The 19,045-nt window shown below is 38.6% G+C and overlaps 1 protein-coding gene across 3 annotated transcripts in view; it reads left to right on the top strand.

Annotated features, from left to right (window-relative positions):
* LOC105034360 (uncharacterized) overlaps positions 1–19,045 on the top strand; it is a 178,773-nt gene that overhangs the window by 36,058 nt on the left and 123,670 nt on the right. For 2 of the 3 annotated variants that reach the window (XM_073257944.1, XM_010909487.3), the window contains exon 2: positions 11,886–12,013. In XM_073257944.1, the coding sequence (XP_073114045.1) occupies positions 11,886–12,013 (128 nt within the window). Of the gene's footprint in view, positions 1–11,885; positions 12,014–14,630; positions 15,059–19,045 lie in introns of those variants that run through there. The other variant, XM_073257943.1, reaches the window with a different exon arrangement.

Below are 19,045 nucleotides of genomic sequence, written 5' to 3'. Positions count from 1 at the left end.
CTAATTTCAATGTGTTTTGACATAGAGTGTTGAATTGGATTTTTGGTCAAATTGATGGTACTAGTATTATCACATCTTATGTGGATGTTTTTAAGTTCAATACCAAAATCTATGAGTTGTTGTTTAATCCACAAGATTTGAGCACAGCAACTTCCGACTGCAATGTATTCGGCCTCGGCCATAGACAATGCTACGGAATTTTGCTTTTTGCTAAATCAAAAGATTAAGTTTACTTCTAGAAATTAGCAAGTTCTACTAGTATTTTTCCTATCTAATTTACATCCAGCAAAGTTTGCATCTGAATAACCTATTAAGTTCATAGAATATTGTTTTGAGAATCAAAGTCCTAAGTTTTGTGTTCCTTTTAAATATTTAAAAATTCTCTTAACAGTATTTAAATGAGATTTCTTAGGATTTGACTGATATCTAGCATACATACATATACTGAATATTATATCAGGTTTACTAGCAGTAAGATACAATAAAGAGTCTATTATGCCTCGTAGAGCTTTGAATCAATATTTTTACCATGTTCATCTTTTTCTAATTTACAGGAAGGAGTCATAGGTGTACTTACAATTTTTAAGCTCTCCATTCCAAATTTTTTTAATAGTTCTCTTGTGTACTTACTTTGGGTGATGGAGATCCTCTCCTTCATTTGCTTAATCTGAAGTCCAAGGAAGGAAGTGAGTTCTCCCATCATGCTCATCTCGAGCTCTTCCTGCATGAGCTTGGCAAACTCTTGGCACAAATCTTCATTAGTAGACCCAAATATAATATCATCAACATATATCTGTATAACTAGAATTTTTTTATCTTTTCTTTTTATAAATAGAGTTGTATCAACTTTTTTTTTTGAAAAATCATTTTCTAATAAGAACTTAATCTTTTATACCAAGCCTTAGGAGCTTGCTTTAATCCATACAATGCTTTGTTTAATTTAAATACATGATTTAAAAATTTATGACTTTCAAAACCTGAAGGTTGTTCTACATATACTTCTTCAGCAATATAATCATTTAGAAAAACACTCTTAACATCCATTTGAAACAATTTAAAGTTCATAAAACAAGCAAAAGCAAGTAGCATTCTTATTGCTTCTAGTCTAGCAACAGGAGCAAATGTTTCATCAAAATCAATTTTTTCTTATTAATTGTATCATTTAGCAACTAATCTTGTTTTATTTCTTATTACATTTCCATCTTCATCTAATTTGTTCCTATATATCCATTTAGTTCCTATTATGGGGTGATTTTTACGTCTAGCAACTAGTGTCCATACATTGTTTCTTTCAAATTGGTTTAGCTCTTCTTGAATGGTAATTATCCAGTTATGATTTTTTTCAGCTTTATCTATTGTTTTAGGTTCTAGATATGAAACAAAAGCTACATAATTATAAACATCTCTAAGAAAGAATCTAGTTCTTACTCTTTGTGCCGGATCACTAATTATTAATTCTTTGGGGTGATTGTGGACATACATTCATTCTCTTGGAAGACTACCTGTATCTTGAGGTTGTTCTCGAATGTTCTGATCATTGATGCTTTCATCCTCATGTTTTTCATCCAATTGATCTTTGTTTCGCTCATTTGAGTCATTGATGATGAGCTTTTTCATTCCATCTTCTATGATACCTGTATCATCAGCATCCTCTTTCTTCTTTGATGGAAGATCATTAGTTTCATCAAAAACTATATGAATTAACTCTTCCACTACTAGTGTTCTTTTATTAAATACTCTAAAGGTTTTGCTAGAAGTGGAATAGCTAAGAAAGATAGCTTCATCAGATTTAGCATCAAATTTGCCTAAGCTATCTTTACCATTATTTAAGGCAAAACACCGGCAACCAAAAATATGAAAATAACCTATATTAGGTTTTCTACCTTTCCATAACTCATAAGGTGTTTTCTTTAAAATTGGTCTTATTAAAACACGGTTTAAAATATAATATGCTGTATTAATTCTCTATCCAAAAATATTTTGGGAGTTTGCTTTCACATAGCATGGTACGGGCCATTTCTTCTAGGGTTCTATTTTTTTTTCAACAATTCTATTTTGTTGAGGTGTTCTAAGTGCTGAAAAATTATGATCTATGCCTTTTTCATCACAAAATTTTTTTAAAATTTTTGTTTTCAAATTCAGTGCCATGGTCACTTCGAATAGAAATAATTGGTAAACTTTTTTCATTCGAAATCTTTCGACAAAACTTAGAGAATGCTGAAAATGCTTTATTCTTAGATGCTAAAAACAAAACCTAAGTGAAATGCGAAAAATCATCAATAATTACAAAATCATATCTTTTACCTCCTAGACTAGTTGTTCTTGTAGGACCAAATAAATCCATATGTAAGAGTTCTAAAGATTTAAAAGTTGAAACAATGTTCTTAGATTTAAAGAAAATTCTTGTTTGTTTACCTAATTGACATGCATCACAAATTTTATTTTTGTCAAAATTAATTTTTGGCAAATCAAAAACCAAATCTTTTTTAATGATTTTAGAAATAGTGTGCATACTAATATGTGCAAGCTTACGGTGTCAAAGCCAACTAGTCTCATTAATTTTAGTATTCATGGCCACAAGACATTGCATGTTTTATAAGGAGAGATTATCCAAATCAACCATGTATTCATTGTCATGCCTATGTCCAATGAATCTAGTGCTAATATCAGAGGAACTGGTTACAATGTACATAGATAATTCAAAAACTACTTTGTAACCTTTATCACATAATTGACTAATACTTAAGAGATTATGCTTAAGACCATCTACAAGTAATACATTTTTAATACAAATGGAGGGAGTGATACCAAAGTTACCAATGCCAATGATCTTCTCTTGTGCCATTATCTCCAAAGGTGACCATCCCTCCATTTTTGGCTTCCAATGTGATGAATTGAGATTCATTATCAGTCATGTATTTTGAGCATCCACTATCAAGATACCACTTTCGTTTTGTTGCTTGGGATGCAAGACACAACTGCACACATAAAGTCAAGTTTTAATCTTAGGTACCCAAGCTAACTTGGGTCCTTTGGGATTAGTCACAATGGTTCCTTTTGGAACCCATATTTTCTTAATATTTCTATCACCAAATTTATTTGATAAACATGAATAAGCTTTATGCCATACTTTGCTATATTTAAAACAAGTAATATTTGGCAATTTTCTTATTGATGCATTGACAAAAATATTTTTCAAAAATTTTTGTTTTCTAAGAGTGTTATAGGCAAGTCCGGCTTTATCATATACAGCTTTTTGACTATCAATGATCATCTGAAGTTTGTTTGAACTTAATGTAAATCTATCAACTATAGGTTTCAACTTGGTTACCTCTTCCTTTAGTTTTTGATTTTCTTTTACAAAAGTTTCGGTTAGGCTTAAAATTTTATCTTTTTCTTTTAATAGAGGTTGATTCTTTATTTCTAATTCTTTATTTTTGCTATCAATTTCTTTTTCTTTAGCTAAAACTTGGTTTCTTAATTTCAAATTTTTATTTTTTAGTCTTAATTCTTTTTTAGATCATCCAAAACTTTATGAAAAGCTTCTTGCAGTTCATCATAAAAAAATTCATTTTGAGTTTCGGGGGTTATCTTATTTTCATGTGCCATAAGGCATAGGTTGGCTTCTTCGTGAGATTCTTGAGTTGTCGACTTGAGAGCGATAGTCTTCTTTTTTCTGGTCTCCTCCTTAGAGTGTTGCTTCATGGTCAGCTCGTGAGTCATGAGGGATCCAAGTAGCTCCTTCAATGGTAGAGTATTTAAATTCTTGGCTTTTTGGATTGCAGTGACCTTTGTCTCCCATGATCTTGGTAAAGATCTGAGCACTTTTCTCATAAAATCACTGTTAGAATAACATTTATCAAGACTTTTCAGATCTTTTATGATGTCAGTGAAATGGATGAACATTTGAGTTATTGACTCTTCAGATTCCATTTTAAATAATTCATAGTTGTGCATAAGCATATTGATTTTAGACTCTTTTACTTGGTTTGTGCCTTCATGTGTAACTTCTAACCTATCCCAAATTTTTTTAGCTAAATTGCAAGTAGAAATACGATTAAATTTATTTGCATTTAAAGCATAATATAAAATATTCATGGCTTTAGCATTGAGTCGAGCCATTTTTTTATCAAATTCATCCCATTCACCTTCCGGCTTAGGGAGAGACACACCATCAATCAATTTAGTGGGTGTATGTGGTCCATTTACTATGATAGTCCATATATCATAGTCAAGTGCTTGAATGAAAATTCTCATTAGAGCTTTTCAATAGGTGTAGTTTGATCCATTGAAAAGTGGAGGTCGGTTTGTGGATTGCCCCTTGGCTAGAGATGTGCCAAATTGGGCTGCCATAGACTTTTGGTTCTTGATGGTTAAATCAAGTAAGGGCTAGAGCACCGGGCTTTGATACCACTTATTGTCCAGATATGGAGCCCAAGAGGGGGGTTGAATTGGGCCTTTTAAAAATTTTTAAGATTAATGCAGTTAATTAATGTGCCGAAGTGTTGAGTGGAGTGAGTTGATTTGCAATGAAAATGAATTCAACCACAAATTATAAGTATGCAAGTATAAAGCACAAAGAACAAGTAAAGTGATGCAAGCACAACAAACACAAAGAATTTATAGTGGTTCGGTGCCAACCTTGCACTTACATCCACTCTCCAAGTCCTTATTTGGGAATTTAATCTATTAAATGGATTTTAAAGTTACAACACGTCGGACAACTCCGACCCTTGCTATCCAAGCAAGAACACTTATTTTTCGAGTACAAGCCAACCCTCAACACTCCGATTTCAGGTTTGGATCAACCTATTCTAGTTTTGGAACCCCCCAAAAAACAATGTGAGAAAAATAGGGTACAAAAATTTCAGCACAATATCCCCTTAAATGAACACAATAATGTAATAGAAATACAATACTTAAGGGGAAGAAGCTTTTGCTGAACACCCTCAATGAATTGCACACTTGATTGCAGCTGGAGAGTGGTTGGTGAGGTGATTAAATGCTTATTTTTCTCTTTTTTAGGGCTTTTTAAATTTTTCTCGGATGTGAGCTTTGAATGCTTGCTAACTTGTGATTTTCCACTTCAAGAGAGCATTTATAATCACCATTTATACTTGAGAATGTCTTAGTATCAGTTTAAAGCCGTTGGAGAGTGTTTAATGCGCATTAAATACACAAAAAACGGATTGAAAACTAGCTGTTACGCGTGCTCGCAGAAATAGGACGTCCCATGGGGTGTCCCACTGGCAATGGGACGTCCCATGGGGCGTCCCAATTGGCCAGACAGAAAGTTCAGCTTTCTGTTTGGTCTCAGGGTCTCAGGGGTCGTCTTAGGTGGGTCGTCTCACTGCATGGGTCGTCCCAAGTGGATCGTTCTACTGCGTGCGATGAGCCAAAATGAAGTGTGCTGGCTACCCAATGAAAGGGGATGACCTAGATGGGTCACCCCATTTTGTGCCAACCCAGTTTTTCATGCATTTAAGGTTCGAGACTTACCAGAACACTTCCAAATGCTTTTTAATGGCTTTAAATCAATTAGACACTCTCAGAAGGCTTCGAAAACTTCTCGAACTTGCATAAACTTCAACTTTGGCACACTTGATGAAGCTTTTCAAACTCAATCTTTTGGACTACTTGAAACATCACAAGAACATTCTCCAAAAACAAGAAACACATTAGTAGTCCTCTCAAATGGTTTGCGATCATTAAAATCAATTTTTAGAGCAACAGTTGGGCAGGGCGATGGGTCTGAGGGCAAGATTAGGCAGAAGAAGAGGGGTTGGGAGGAGGGGCGAAAACCCATCTTTAAAAAGAAAAGATGGAAGACAAAAATTTGCACTTTCACTTTTTTCAGAAATAACGGAAGTTGTTTAACAAAACATGAACAAGAGTCTTTGTTTCTGTTAAATAAATAAGAAACAGGAGAAAGAGTACCAGATAGGGACTTAGGAATTCAGGTTTGAGGGTAAATGTTTAACGTAATACAGAGGTAGGATGAGAAAGGAGTTTTCTACAGATTCAGCTATCAATATGCGAGATGAAACCTGCGGCATCGTAGGCATTGCATTAGGAAGTAGGCTTCTGGGTGGCTGTGGAATTGCAATGAAAATATGGCAGCAACATAGGTAAATGAAACACAAACAAAGAAAAAACAGAAGAAAAAGAAAAAAAAGTAACTGAAGGGAAGATGGAGAAGGGGAGAGAGAGAGTGTTCTATCTCACAGAACTTAATAAGGCATCCCCATATCATTCTCACACTAAGTGGAAACCAAAGAACTATCTGCAGCATGGATGTTCATATAATTGAACAATGTGGATCAATCCTGGCAGAATGACATGGTATTAAATCACAGGATTGAGTGTTGGACGATCAAATGATGTTTCCTTCATGCATAAGCTTGAAATCCAAATCTCCATCAACATTATCTTAGTGAATTGGAATGTTGGTGTAGCCTGGTTGATTAGAAGTAATCAAATCAAGTGACTCATGCACATGGATCAGCAGGACCCTTTTCATTCTTAGAGAGGTTTAGATAAGCAATAGAGACTAAAAACATGTTGAGATTTTGAGAAGGCTGGACTTATGGAGATTGGCATAATTTAGGTGAGATGACAGCTAAGGGTGAGTGAGTGAGAGCCCAGTAAGGAGCCGGTTCCAAAGGGGAAAAAAGAAAGAGTGATGAGATGAGGCATCCAACCATTCTCAACAATGCTTATCCTTCTTTCTTGAGTACTTATATGCCTACACTTTTCCCCTTTTTTTCTTTTTATCATCTTCGTACTACTGTTGCTCTTTGCTTCTATCTTCTTCTCATGATTCTCTGATCTTCATCTTCTTTGAAAATGTCTTTTATCTTCATTTTCCTTAATGGCCTGGACACTGTTATTTTCTGGAATTTATTTTATTCATCTTTTTTGTTACTATATTGCATGAACATCAACTAGAAATCAATGGATATTATTTGATTTGCTACCATGCACATGCAAATCTTCATCATTAAAGGTCAGATCTATTGTTTCTTGTGTTAAGCATGTTGGAATTTGATGCCTCGAGATTTGGCCCACAAGGAGCCCACAGTGAAGTCCAGGATGACGAACGGAGTCTAACGAGCCCAAGAACAGCCCAAATGGAGTCCAGATGGAGAAACTGCGCGCGAAAGAAGGCGAGGAGGTGGGCTGATAGGGCCCACAGCTGGCGGGCGTGTGGCCCAAGCCCAGCACGCAGGCGTTGTGCAGGAGAGCGGGCCGGCCCAGCGCGATGTGTGCGGGCCGGCCCAGCGCGATGCGTGCGGGCGAGCGCATGGGAGCGCGGTGTATCGCGGTCCACCGCGGACCACGGTCTATGGGGCACTCTGTGGGCCGACGGATCAATTCTTATCCATTTTTCGTAGTCTACAGTGGACTGGCGGGCCTTCTGCGTGGTTTCTCATGGTCTATAGGGGTTTTCGTGGACCAGACGTGCAATCAGATGGTGCGGGCGTGATTTTGGGCTTGATCGAGCGGTCCAGATGCTGATCAGGGGTGTACAGCGCATGCTGAGGCGTGATTGAATGGCCCAATGAGTGAGCGGTCACGATCCAACATTAAAATGGCTTGCTGTGTGCTATCAGGAGTTCGGATTCGCGTAAGAATCGATCTGAGGCCTTTAAAGGCACCTGTGGATGAATAGAGTGGCATGATGGTTTAACAGAGACTTGAAATCATGGAGCAGAGGGCAGCAGTAGCCAACAGAGAGCAGAAGTATAGGGTGCTTCGGGCAGATTGTCAGGCAGTGGACAGCGATCGCTTCAGGAGTTTAAGGATCTTTCTAGAGAGAGCTTTTGTGAGGGAGAGCTTCTTGTTGAGAGAGAGATTGGGTGATGAGGGTTGAAGGTGTGATCTTTTGTAATTTTCTTTTTTCTCATAGTAAAGCTTCATGTCCCGTGGAGGCAAGCTTTTTGGTTGATCCACGTATTTGATTGTGTTTTTTTTTTTGTTTCTTCTTTTTTCTGCTGCGATGTGTGGTATGAAAAGATCCTATGGAGGTGGTGTCCTGGTCAGACATCTCCAACAAATGATGTCAAAACAGGTGATATCACAACAAGTGATATCAGAGCGAGACGGTACCAGGGTGCAAGTTGTGGTGGTGGTGATTAAGATTGAGGATGGAGAAGACAGGCTCAATCAAGGTGGAGATCAATAAGTTTGATGGAAAGAATAATTTCTCCTTATGGCAAGTGAGGGTGAAGGACATGCTCATCCAGCAAGGATTGATCGATGCTCTTTTGTATGAGGAGAAGCCGACTACCATGGAGGTACAGGATTGGAGGCGGCTTCAGATGCAGACGGTGAGTACGATTCACTTGTATCTAGCAGATGAGGTGGTGATACATATACTTGGCGAGACTTCTTCAACGGTGATGTGGTCGAAGTTCGAGGAGTTGTACATGACGAAGTCTCTCACTAATACTTTTTTCTTCTAGAGGCAGTTCTACCAATTGTGGATGACTGAGGAACAGAGCATGCAAGAGCATCTCAGCCACTTCTAGAAGATTCTCACCGACCTCAGCATTGATGAAAAAATTGAAAAGATCATAATGCTGGTCTTGCTAGCGTCGTTTCTCCCTTTGTATGAGTTTTTGGTGACTGCTCTTCTAACAGGGAAGAGCACTATCAAGATGGACGAGATCATCGCGGCGATTCTCTAGAACGAGATTTTTAGGAGGAAGAACCTAGCTTTGATCTTAGACGGTAGCTCAGCTTTGACGGTTTCTAGAATAGCAGGAGGCGGTAGACGGAGCGATAGGAGATCACGACGAGGGTGGTCTAAGTTTAGGACGAGGGACTTGACCAAGATCAGATATTATCGATGTGATGAGTTGGGACATCTAGTCAGAGATCGTCCTCAACTCAGAGATCGGACAAGGGCTACTGTAACGACGGCCAGGAGCGAGTCAGAAGATGATATTCTGGAGATATCTGACGAGGTATCTACTTCTTTTCAGCAGTAGATTTTAGATTTTGCATGCATCTATCATATATATTACAGAAAGGAGCAGTTTGATTCCTTAGAGAGCAGTGGAGGCACTGTTTATCTATCGGATGGATCGAGTTGTGCGATTAAAGACATCGAGACGGTCAGCTAGAGGACATATGATGGTGCAATGAGGAGATTGGGCGAGGTTCGATATATATCCGATTTCAGATGAAATCTTATCTCACTGAGCAGACTGGATTCGAAAGGCTACAGGATGATAGCTGGTGGAGGAATTTTGAAGGTCATGCACGACGATAGGGTTATTCTGGAGAGAGAAGAGGACGAGAGGATACTACTATCTGGTGGAGAGCCTAGTGCGAGGTGGAGCTTCAGGAGCCAGAAGCCTAGAGCGACGTGGAGCTCCAGGTGGAGGTGGATTGGGCACAAGATGTGAGACTCGAGAGGATGAGAGGTGATATAGCAGGATAAGATTTCTATTGCTGTAGAAGGATATCCCGTGTAGGTCTCAGGTCAGGAGCACGGCATACGATGGAGATGGAATTGAGTGGCTTGGCTCAACTCTCATATTTGTCCATTCATGATCAGCAGGCGATTGCCTTAGGGCATGGGGCGAGGAGATCCATAAGCTTTCAGAGTTAGGAAGAGGCCAAATGTCGAGTCGAGGTAGAGATTGTTGGGATTTGATGTCTTAAAATTTGGCTCATAAGGAGCCCACAGCGAGGTCTAGAACGACGAACGGAGTCCAACGAGTCAAAAAACAGTTCAAACGGAGTCCAGATGGAGAAACTGCGTGCGAAAAAAAGGCGAGGAGGTGGGCTGGTAGGGCCCACGGGCGGTCGACTGGCCGATGGAGGTCGGTGGGCGTGTGGCCCAGGCCTGGCAAGCAGGCGCGTGAGCCGGCCCAGCATGACGCACGTGGGAGCGCGGTGTACCGTAGTCCACCACGGATTGCGGTCTATGGGGCACTCCGTGGATCGATGGATCGATTCTCAGTCGTTTCTCGCAGTTTATGGTGGACCGACTGGCCTTTCTGCGTGGTTTCTCGCAGTCTACAGGGGTTTTTGTGGATCGGACGTGCGATCGGACAGCGTGAGCATGATTCTGGGCTTGATCGAGTGGTCCAGATGCTAATCAGGGGCATACAACGCATGCTGAGGCACGATGGAACGGCCCAATGAGCGACTGGTCGCGATCCAATGGTGAAATGGCTTGCTATGTGCTATCATGAGTCCAAGTTCACGTAGGAATCGATCTGAGGCCTTTAAAGGCATCTGTGAACGAACAGAGTGGCATGGTGGCTCGGCAGAGACCTGAAACCATGGAGTAGAGGGCAGCAGCAGCCAACAGAGAGCAGAAGTATAGGGTGCTTCGGGCAGACTGTTAGGCAGCGGACAGCGATCGCTTCAGGGGTTCAGGGAGTCTTCCTAGAGAGAGATTTTGTGAGGAGAGCTTCTTGTTGAGAGAGAGATTAGGTGTACGAGGGTTGAGGGTGTGATCTCCTCTTGTAATTTTTTCTTTTCTTATAGTAAAGCTTGCATGCCCTGTGGAAGCGAGCCTTTTGGCTGATCTACGTATTTGATTGTATTTCTGTTTTGTTTTTTTTTTTTTTTTTGCTACGACGTGTGATATCGAAAAGATCCTATGGAGGTGGTGTCCTGACCAGACATCCCGAACAAGTAGTATCAGAGCAGGTGATATCACGACCAAGCAATGATTTTTTTGCAGGCTTAAATTTTTTTAATAACAACCAGTTGGTTGTCAAAGCATTCTAAATCTAATATGAGGTCTTTGAAACTCTAGTGAAGTTAGAGCAAAAAATTTCTGGTTCAAATTAATTAGTTTTGTACATGTGGAATTTTTAAAATAACAATGTTTTGTATTCCTTATATCTGCATGAAACTCATAATAGGCGTATAAGACCCCAATATGAGACCTCCAAGCAATATATCCAGGTCCTAGAAGATTGAGCAAAATCTAATGATTTTTGATTGATTCTCTTGCAATAAATCAACATAATGAACTGGAAATTTGAGCTAGTACTTGCGTAAAGAATAAAGATGATAACATTATGGACATCAGAGGACCTGAGTAAGAAAGAAGTGAAGGAGGGAAAGGGAAAAGAAAGGGTATGAAAGGATGAAGTAATATTTATCAGCCTCAAATTTTCTCTTCCCAACATCAAATAATGTCTCCAATATAAGCATTGCAAATTTATGAAGCCCTGACTCACCTTTTAATTCTTTCTAAAATACTTGTTGAGGGCCGACTCTTTTAGATGGTGTGATGATTAAGGTGGGAGATGAGGTCTGAATGCCCTTTCTCCTTTCCCTTTTCCTCTTTTCCTCTTCGACCAAGCCCTAGCAGTTCAACCTCAGTAAGCTAGCTGATGTGAAATTGATTTTTAGTCATGGTTCATTGCAAGCTAATCTAAGCTCTCTAATGACCCTTGAGGTGTTTTAGTCTCGCTCGTCGAAGATAAAAAAACTGAATCAGCAATATATTTTTGACAGTGCAGCTGAATCTACTAGCATTCTTGTATATCATATTTTGTAAACTGAATCAGCAAGATCCTAGTCTTAATATTCTATCAAACATTTTTTTTTTCCTAATGCACAGTCGTTGCATTGATAAAAATAAATTTGACTAATTGTTTGCCTGGTGTACCACATGGTCCACATATATTATTCCAATAATTTGATGAAATAACTTGTGATTGTCATGAGTCAGATATTTCGCAATGTGATTCACAACATGATTGGCTATTTAGTTCTTAAAAGTAGATATATTCCTGTCCAACAACTCTGTCAATAATTGTAGTTGGAGAGCTGTATTTTTCTTATCTATTCTTTTTCACATTATTGTGATATCTTTATTTATGCTAACTTGCTGGAAGTACCAATTTCAGCTTTACCATTGAAGAAATCTAAGCCTAGAAGGTTAGTCAGCTTATGTCTTGGATTCCTTGGGCAACATCTTGAGGACATCATCACAGATATATCAGAGATTGTTGCAGGATTCCCACCTGATATTAAGGTACTTCGTGAAGTATTGAATTCATGTCAGAATATTTGGTCTTTCGGACTATGTCATATTTTGTTTTCTTTCTGTAAAATAACTCTTATTGTTTCTGCATTAGCTGCACCAGAAGCTATTGTTGATTTGTACTTTCATAACCTATTGTTGAGGTATTTTTAAGTTATTGGGGTGATTATTATACTATCCTTTTCCATTTTAATGGTACAGATTATCTTATTGAAAGCAGAGTTTGTCTTGGAAGGTGAATTCAGGCATCTCTATAATCTGGTGCATCTATATTTAAGTACTCGAAGTTTTGTTAGATTGTTTCTTTTTTTCTTTAGTGTATTAATTCAAGAAAATAGTAAGTAATGACTTGTGCCATGAGCTGTACGCTGCACTTAGGCATGCATGTACAAGTTGCATGTTCAATCTGTATAGTGTATTGTCCATCTAATGCTTTAATAATAGACTATGCAAAAGACATAAATGCGTGAATTTCACATCATCATTTGTATGCGGTACAGTAGACTGCTAGAGTCTCTTTAGCCCTTTCTCCAAACACAAGAAGAATGTACAGTTAAGAATTATTGTAGAAATGTAAGCATTTAGGTTATTCAACTGAGTAGATGCATTAAGGATAAAGGATGATGTAACTGAAACAATATTGGTCCAGCAGCATGATGTCAACGGGATGGGGATTGTCAAAGGTACTCATCAAAATGATGAGCTGATATAATGCTTGGAAAAAAGTAAAAAGCGGCTTATGCATTTGAGAAGAATACATTCTATATGACACATGAAAGTAACTAGGTGTAATGTTAGAAAAAACTGAATTGTGCCAGTAAACAATGAGAGTGCTGGCTGGTTATAACTAGGACATACTAGTTGTTGGATCCTTTAATGCATCTTAGCCTTCGATTGAACAATGGGGCAAGCAAGGGCACTGCCAACAATTTCCAGTGGATTGATAGAATAAATAAGAGCTCAATTAGACCTTAGAAATCACTTATTTCTATATTTACTTAAAAGTAGGGGATAAGAAGGGGTGGCAATGTGTTTGGTTCGGTTGGCTTCAGTTCAGGTTGAGTAGGGTTTGGGTCAAAAAAAAAAAAAAAAAAAAAAAAAAACCATGTGCAACACATTTATTTAATAAACCCATACTTACACACCAACCCATTTAACTTTTCACTCACTAATCATATATATGTGTGTGTGGGCGTGCGGGTGTGCGCATGCAAAAAAAGCAAAACATGGTGTATAAAGATCATAGATAACAAAACCAAATTTATCTTCAAATATATCATCGTAATCACAATAAATTTAGGAATCCAGGATACATGAAGTCAATGAACTAATCCCACATTCCCAAAGCCTAGTGGCTCATCTTGTTTGTCACTCTTTATAACCTATTTCTTTTCAGTGCACCAAACCACATGGAGAAAAAAGAGAACTATTAACTATGCTGACTGCTGAGTTTAGGAGTTTGGTGGTTCTCAATTGGTTCCACCATGAACCATTAGGTTTGAGGGGGCAGGGTAGCTAACATGAATCCACCAGTTATAGTCAGGTTGATTCTGGGCTGACTTTGAATTGACCTAGATTTATAAAAAATCCCGAAACCTATTTATTCTGGGTAGGTTTTGGTGGAGGGGTGGTCAGTTTGTGCAAATCCGAATTTTCCACTTGTAAGGGTAAATGTTTGCAAAAGATATATTTGCAATAACTAGGGTTGTCATGGTCATGCTTAAGATGTGCCTAGCCGCAAGGTGCAGGCGAGGCTACCCCAAGCTCCTCGCTTGTAGGGAGGTGAAGCCCCTTTTAGGCAGGTGCACAAAAAGCCTCAAGGCTGCACTTTGAGGCTCTAAGTTGCAAAGAAGTGCTCCTTCAGCAACAGGAGCTTAATCTCTTGATTGGATCTGCACGAATAATCTCAGCAATTTATCAAAGCTCGACATTGAAAAGTCAAGAGAAATTAATTAAGTGGTTGAGTTGGCAAGGGAACAAGCGGAAAAGAGGCACTCCAAGGTATCCATGCTACATACAAGCCATTAATTAAATGGAGCTCTAGGTTTTGGTGTGGCAGGCTTGTCCTCTCTCCTATGTGGCAACATTAAGCCATCAACCAGGTAATCTTCTTCTTCTTGTTTCTTTGGATAAGGGCATCCATGCTAGTCAATGTTGTTAAGATCGGGATCATAGTAAATTGTGGAGTGGGGTTAGATAGGATTGGACCATGCACTGAGTCACGGATTGCAAAATTTTCTGATTTATTCAAAATATAAAATATAAAAATTGAAATATGAGTCTAATGCAAAGTAATTATGAAGAATAAAAAGCCACACATACAAGAAGTCGAGCTTCCACCAGCATAAGCCCATATATAGCATGTGTAATGAAACAAGGTCGTGTCTAGTTATTCAAGATATTAATATACTTGCTATCAATTCAACTATCATTTTAGTTCTAACATCTATAAAAAGGATGTGATTTTAATATATGGTTGTAAAAATATAAAAGTTACCAACTTATTTTTAACTCCATGAACTCCAATACTAAAGTTGCTAATTTCGTGTCCAGGACTGACTGAGAATAAGTAATTTAAAATCCATATGTCAAATGAACTATAAAAAATGAAATAGCACATGATTTAATATCTAGTTTGTTCTTTGGATCCAAGGGAATTTATAATTCATAATCTGAGGGAATTAACAAAAATGATGCTGCCATGTGAAACAAGGGGATAAAGTCCCCCTTGTTTGTGCTTTTTCTTCCTCCTCCTCCCTTGTGTTTTGCCTATTTTCTTTCCTTTTCTTTGTGTTCTGTGTTTTTCATCTTCTTTGGATAGGGCATGCCTGTTTCTAGATGAATCAATGGACCCCTGCCACTGTGGGAGTGCAAAGTCCTTTTATTTCTTTCTTCTTCATCTCTTTCTCTTGTTGCTGCTGCTGCTGCTCTTCATCATCACCTCCTCCTCCTCCTCAACTGTTGCTGCAGCTGCAGTTGCAGTTATGTTTCTGTCCATCAGAAACAAGAAGAGACACTGCCATGTCCGTCCTATGTGTATAAATCTGAATCCCAATGCTTTTTCTTCTTATATTTGTGTTCATAAGTTAATAATTCATGGTGAAATATGTTTAGAATGATGTAACAACTGTTATTTATATATTTGTAATTTTGTGCCTACTTTGTGAAGGCATGCTTCTTGCATTGCACCTTGCATCTAGGCTCCAAGAGACCTTGGCATCTTAGTGCAAGGGATAATGATTGGTGGCTAAAGATTATTGGTCAAGTTAAGAAGGCTTAATGGATTGAAAATATTTTTCAGTCGATTGTTAACTGGACATAAATCCTTTAAAGATTGAGCCAAATTCCAAGGTAAGGAAAATCTACGCAACAAAGGAGGTTTCCATGTAACATATTTGACTAGTTGGCCGGTGCAATCATTTACCTTTTTATTTGTAGTTAAACTTATATCACCCAGAAGCAACCCTCCAAAATTCCCCTAGACTAGTAAAAGTCTAGAAGAATTGGGAGGAATTAGGTAAACTACTATTAAAGCATGGATTGCTTGAAATCTTAAAGGGTAGGAAAGAATTAGGTTCTTAACATGCCACTAGTAAGTTGAACTTGCCTAATGATAAAGACATTGGTCTTAATCATGTGATACAATATCCATCATCATAATCAAGTCATGAACCAACTGCAAGGAGTGATAACAAAGAATGTTGGAGCATCAAAATTATTTGACGATCCAAATTTCTTAATGTCTTAAGTTTGTATTTGTTTAATCTATCATTTGCCGAACCGATCTGAGCTGGATGGTTTAAGGTGTACTGAACCGTACTAGCGACTTACTGGTACGGTATCGATTTGGAATCCAGAACACTGAAGGAAAGAGAGGAAAAGAGAGGGAGGGGGAGGGAAAGGCCGGTAAAGCTATAGGAGGTGGTTGGAGGGCCGTCGTGGCCGTTGGAGGGCAACTGTGGCCCTTGGAGGGCTTTAGATGACAGTGGTGCATCGGAGAGGGTGAATCGGAGAGATGAAAAGAGAGAGGAAGGGAGAGGGAGAGCCGGCTGTGGTTAGCGGTGGCCGCCCCCCCTTTATTCAGTTAAAACAGGGCGGATAGCCCCTGTTTCGATCGTGAAATTGCAATTGATTTTTTTTTTTGCCACTTCATAGTGAAGGCGGCAAATAACTGGACCGAGGGGGAGTGCTCTTTGAGGGCCTCATTGGCCCTCCACGGCCACTATCGACCTCGAGTGGCCATGGCTGGCTCTCCTTCTCCTTCCCTCTCTCTCTTTCTTTCCTCTCTCCGGTTCACCCTTGTCCGTGCACCATGGTCATTCGTGGCCCTCCGGCGGTTATTGCCGTGGCTTGCTGGCCTCTCCCTCTCCTTCTCTCCCTCCCCCTCTCTCTTTTCCTCTCCAATTCCTCCTCTCCTCTCATTTTTTTACTATGTCGGTTCGAGTGTAGCATGGGGGCATACTGAACTGTACTGCTGGCTAGTTGGCATGGGGTCTAGTTCTGGTTCAGTGAACCTCTTTTATCCTTTAATAAGTTTTAGTCATTAGGTTGTTGCTTAAGTATCTTAGATATCAAGTTACTTGGCCACCAGGTTAGTTAAAGTTATCCATCAAATCATTTGGCTTACAACTTAGTCGGTCCCAAGTAATTGCTTTGCTTTTAATATATTTGGTAGCTTGGTCCTTGAGAGAAGTTAGGATATAAAATGTATATGAGATAGTTGAAGAAAAGTCTTGTGTCATGGGCTATATATGAGTTTAATTTGAAAAAGAAAGTGTTCTCTTTGACCAATTTTGCCTTCCTACTCTATCTCTTATTTCTTTGTCACTCTCCTAACCCCCTTCCTCCCTCTGCTTCTTTTCTAATCCTTACTCTCTATTTTGCTGATTCCACTCACATTAAGGCCGTCCACACTTTAGCAAGCCATCCCCTCTGTGCTTCTGCGAGCAATAGGATCATGCTTAGTTCACCTTTTCTATTTTTAAATCCTCTCTCTATCCTTTTATTGATTCTCACTTCATCATATCATTAAAAAGTGAGTTTGAGTTTCGAGATTGAGGTTCTTTATCACTTAAAAGAACTTTGGGCTTATACATAATGATTTGACATCAGACAACATCATATCGACTATCAGCAATGTATTTATGTCAATGAATGCTACGTTGCAAAGTAGCTTTAGATTTTAAATAGTTTCTTGATGCAAGGGTGTTGTTGATGCGAGGTTCGCATATTTTACCTTGAATCTTGAAGAAGCTAAAGAGCAGGTTTTTCTTATGCCAGTACAATTTTCAAAGGCTGAGTGTGCATTAAGGCACATGTGGCGCATGCTATGAAAATAAATAAATAAATAATATGTATATATATATATATGAGTACAAGATATTGAACATATTTAATGGTGAATAGGAAGAGGAAGAGCAGGATATATGTTCTATCTTTGTTCTGTTTCTAGTGGGATGAAATGCAATAGTAGCTGCAGCTGCAGTAGCAGCAGCTGGCGAGGAGAGGAAGAGGAAGTGGATGGGGAAGGGGAAGAGAAAAGGTGGGAGTAGCACTAACAGCAGCAACAAAATGTTGATTTCCTTGTAACTGGCTTGAGCCATGCAATAATCACTTGAATTCTATCTGAAGCCCTCCACTTCCCGACACCCTCTAGGCAACTAGAAATAGGAGGGTGGTTTGTCCAAGCCTTTAAGCTTGATATGTTGTGGCAACAATAGGTACGTGATGCCAAACCAAACAGAAAAAGAAGAGGAAGAAGATAGATGGCGGAGCAAAGATAAGAGAAGAAATTTAGGATGAGCACTCAGAGAAGATAGACACAAATTCTATAAATGATTTCAAATTTTCAATTCTCAATCATTTATAACATGCTAATGATGTCTTACAAGCTCTTATTTATAGGCTTATAACCCCATGGTTGGAATGTAGCAAAATTAAGCAGCATAGTTTAACAAAATAAGGAAATACATATAGAATCCTATAAATAGGGAAAATCAAATCAAGTAAAATCAACAAACTAAGAAAATCCTAATCAAATCAGGATTTTAAATCAAATCAGCAATTTGAGGAAATCCTAATCAAATTAGGATTTCAGATTAAACCAGCAATTGAAGGAAATCCTAATCAAATCTTGATTTGCGCCTACGTCTAGTGTAAATGCATAAGCGCGGGTTAGGATTTTCATCATTTCTTTTCAGCTGAAGAGAACTCGATTTTGGTGAGTTATGATGTTGGTATGACTCCAAAAGATCAGGATCGAGATGATGAAACTCCTTGGTAATCTAAGTAGCATCAGAGATAGAACGTCCCTTCTAGTGCATTAGGTAATGTTGGAATTCATGTGTCGAACCCACAATCTTATCCTCAATGACACCCTTAATTTGCTCTCGGACTGATTGATGAACTGATGGAAGCTTAGGGATAGGCATAGAAGAAGTCCAACCTCTACCTATAGGAATACTTGCAGACATTTTGGGAGGGTCAAAAGTACCTTGATAAGGAAACAAATCTTCCATATTGAAAATAGGACTAATAGTCACATCAGAAGGTAAATCAAGCAAATAAACATTAGGTCCCAATTTATGAATGATACAAAAGGTCTAGAAGCTCTAGCACGGAATTTTTAGAAAGAATGTTTTAGGTAACGCTTAGGACACACGCATCATTATATAATCATCCTCATTAAAATCCTGATTTCTATAGTGAACATCAACAGTAAGTTTATAAGTGTCATTACTCATTGCAATTTTACGTCTGATTTTAACATGAAGGTCTTGAATATGGTGAGCAAAGGATTCTGCAAATTCAGAAGGACCAAAATCAAGGGGTAAGAGCACAAGGTCAAACGGTTGGCGAGGGGCTAAATCATAGACAATCTGAAAAGGAGACTTACCAGTAGATCTATTAACAAAGTTGTTATAGGCAAACTCAATAGCAGATAATAACAAGTCCTAGTTTTCTAATTTTTCTCCCATAAGGCATCTAAGCAAATCTCCTAGACTACGATTAACAACCTCAGTC

The sequence above is a fragment of the Elaeis guineensis genome, chromosome 5 (genome assembly GCF_000442705.2).
Source record: "Elaeis guineensis isolate ETL-2024a chromosome 5, EG11, whole genome shotgun sequence".
Taxonomy (NCBI): Eukaryota; Viridiplantae; Streptophyta; class Magnoliopsida; order Arecales; family Arecaceae; genus Elaeis; species Elaeis guineensis.
This window is presented reverse-complemented; position numbering and strand designations above follow the sequence as displayed.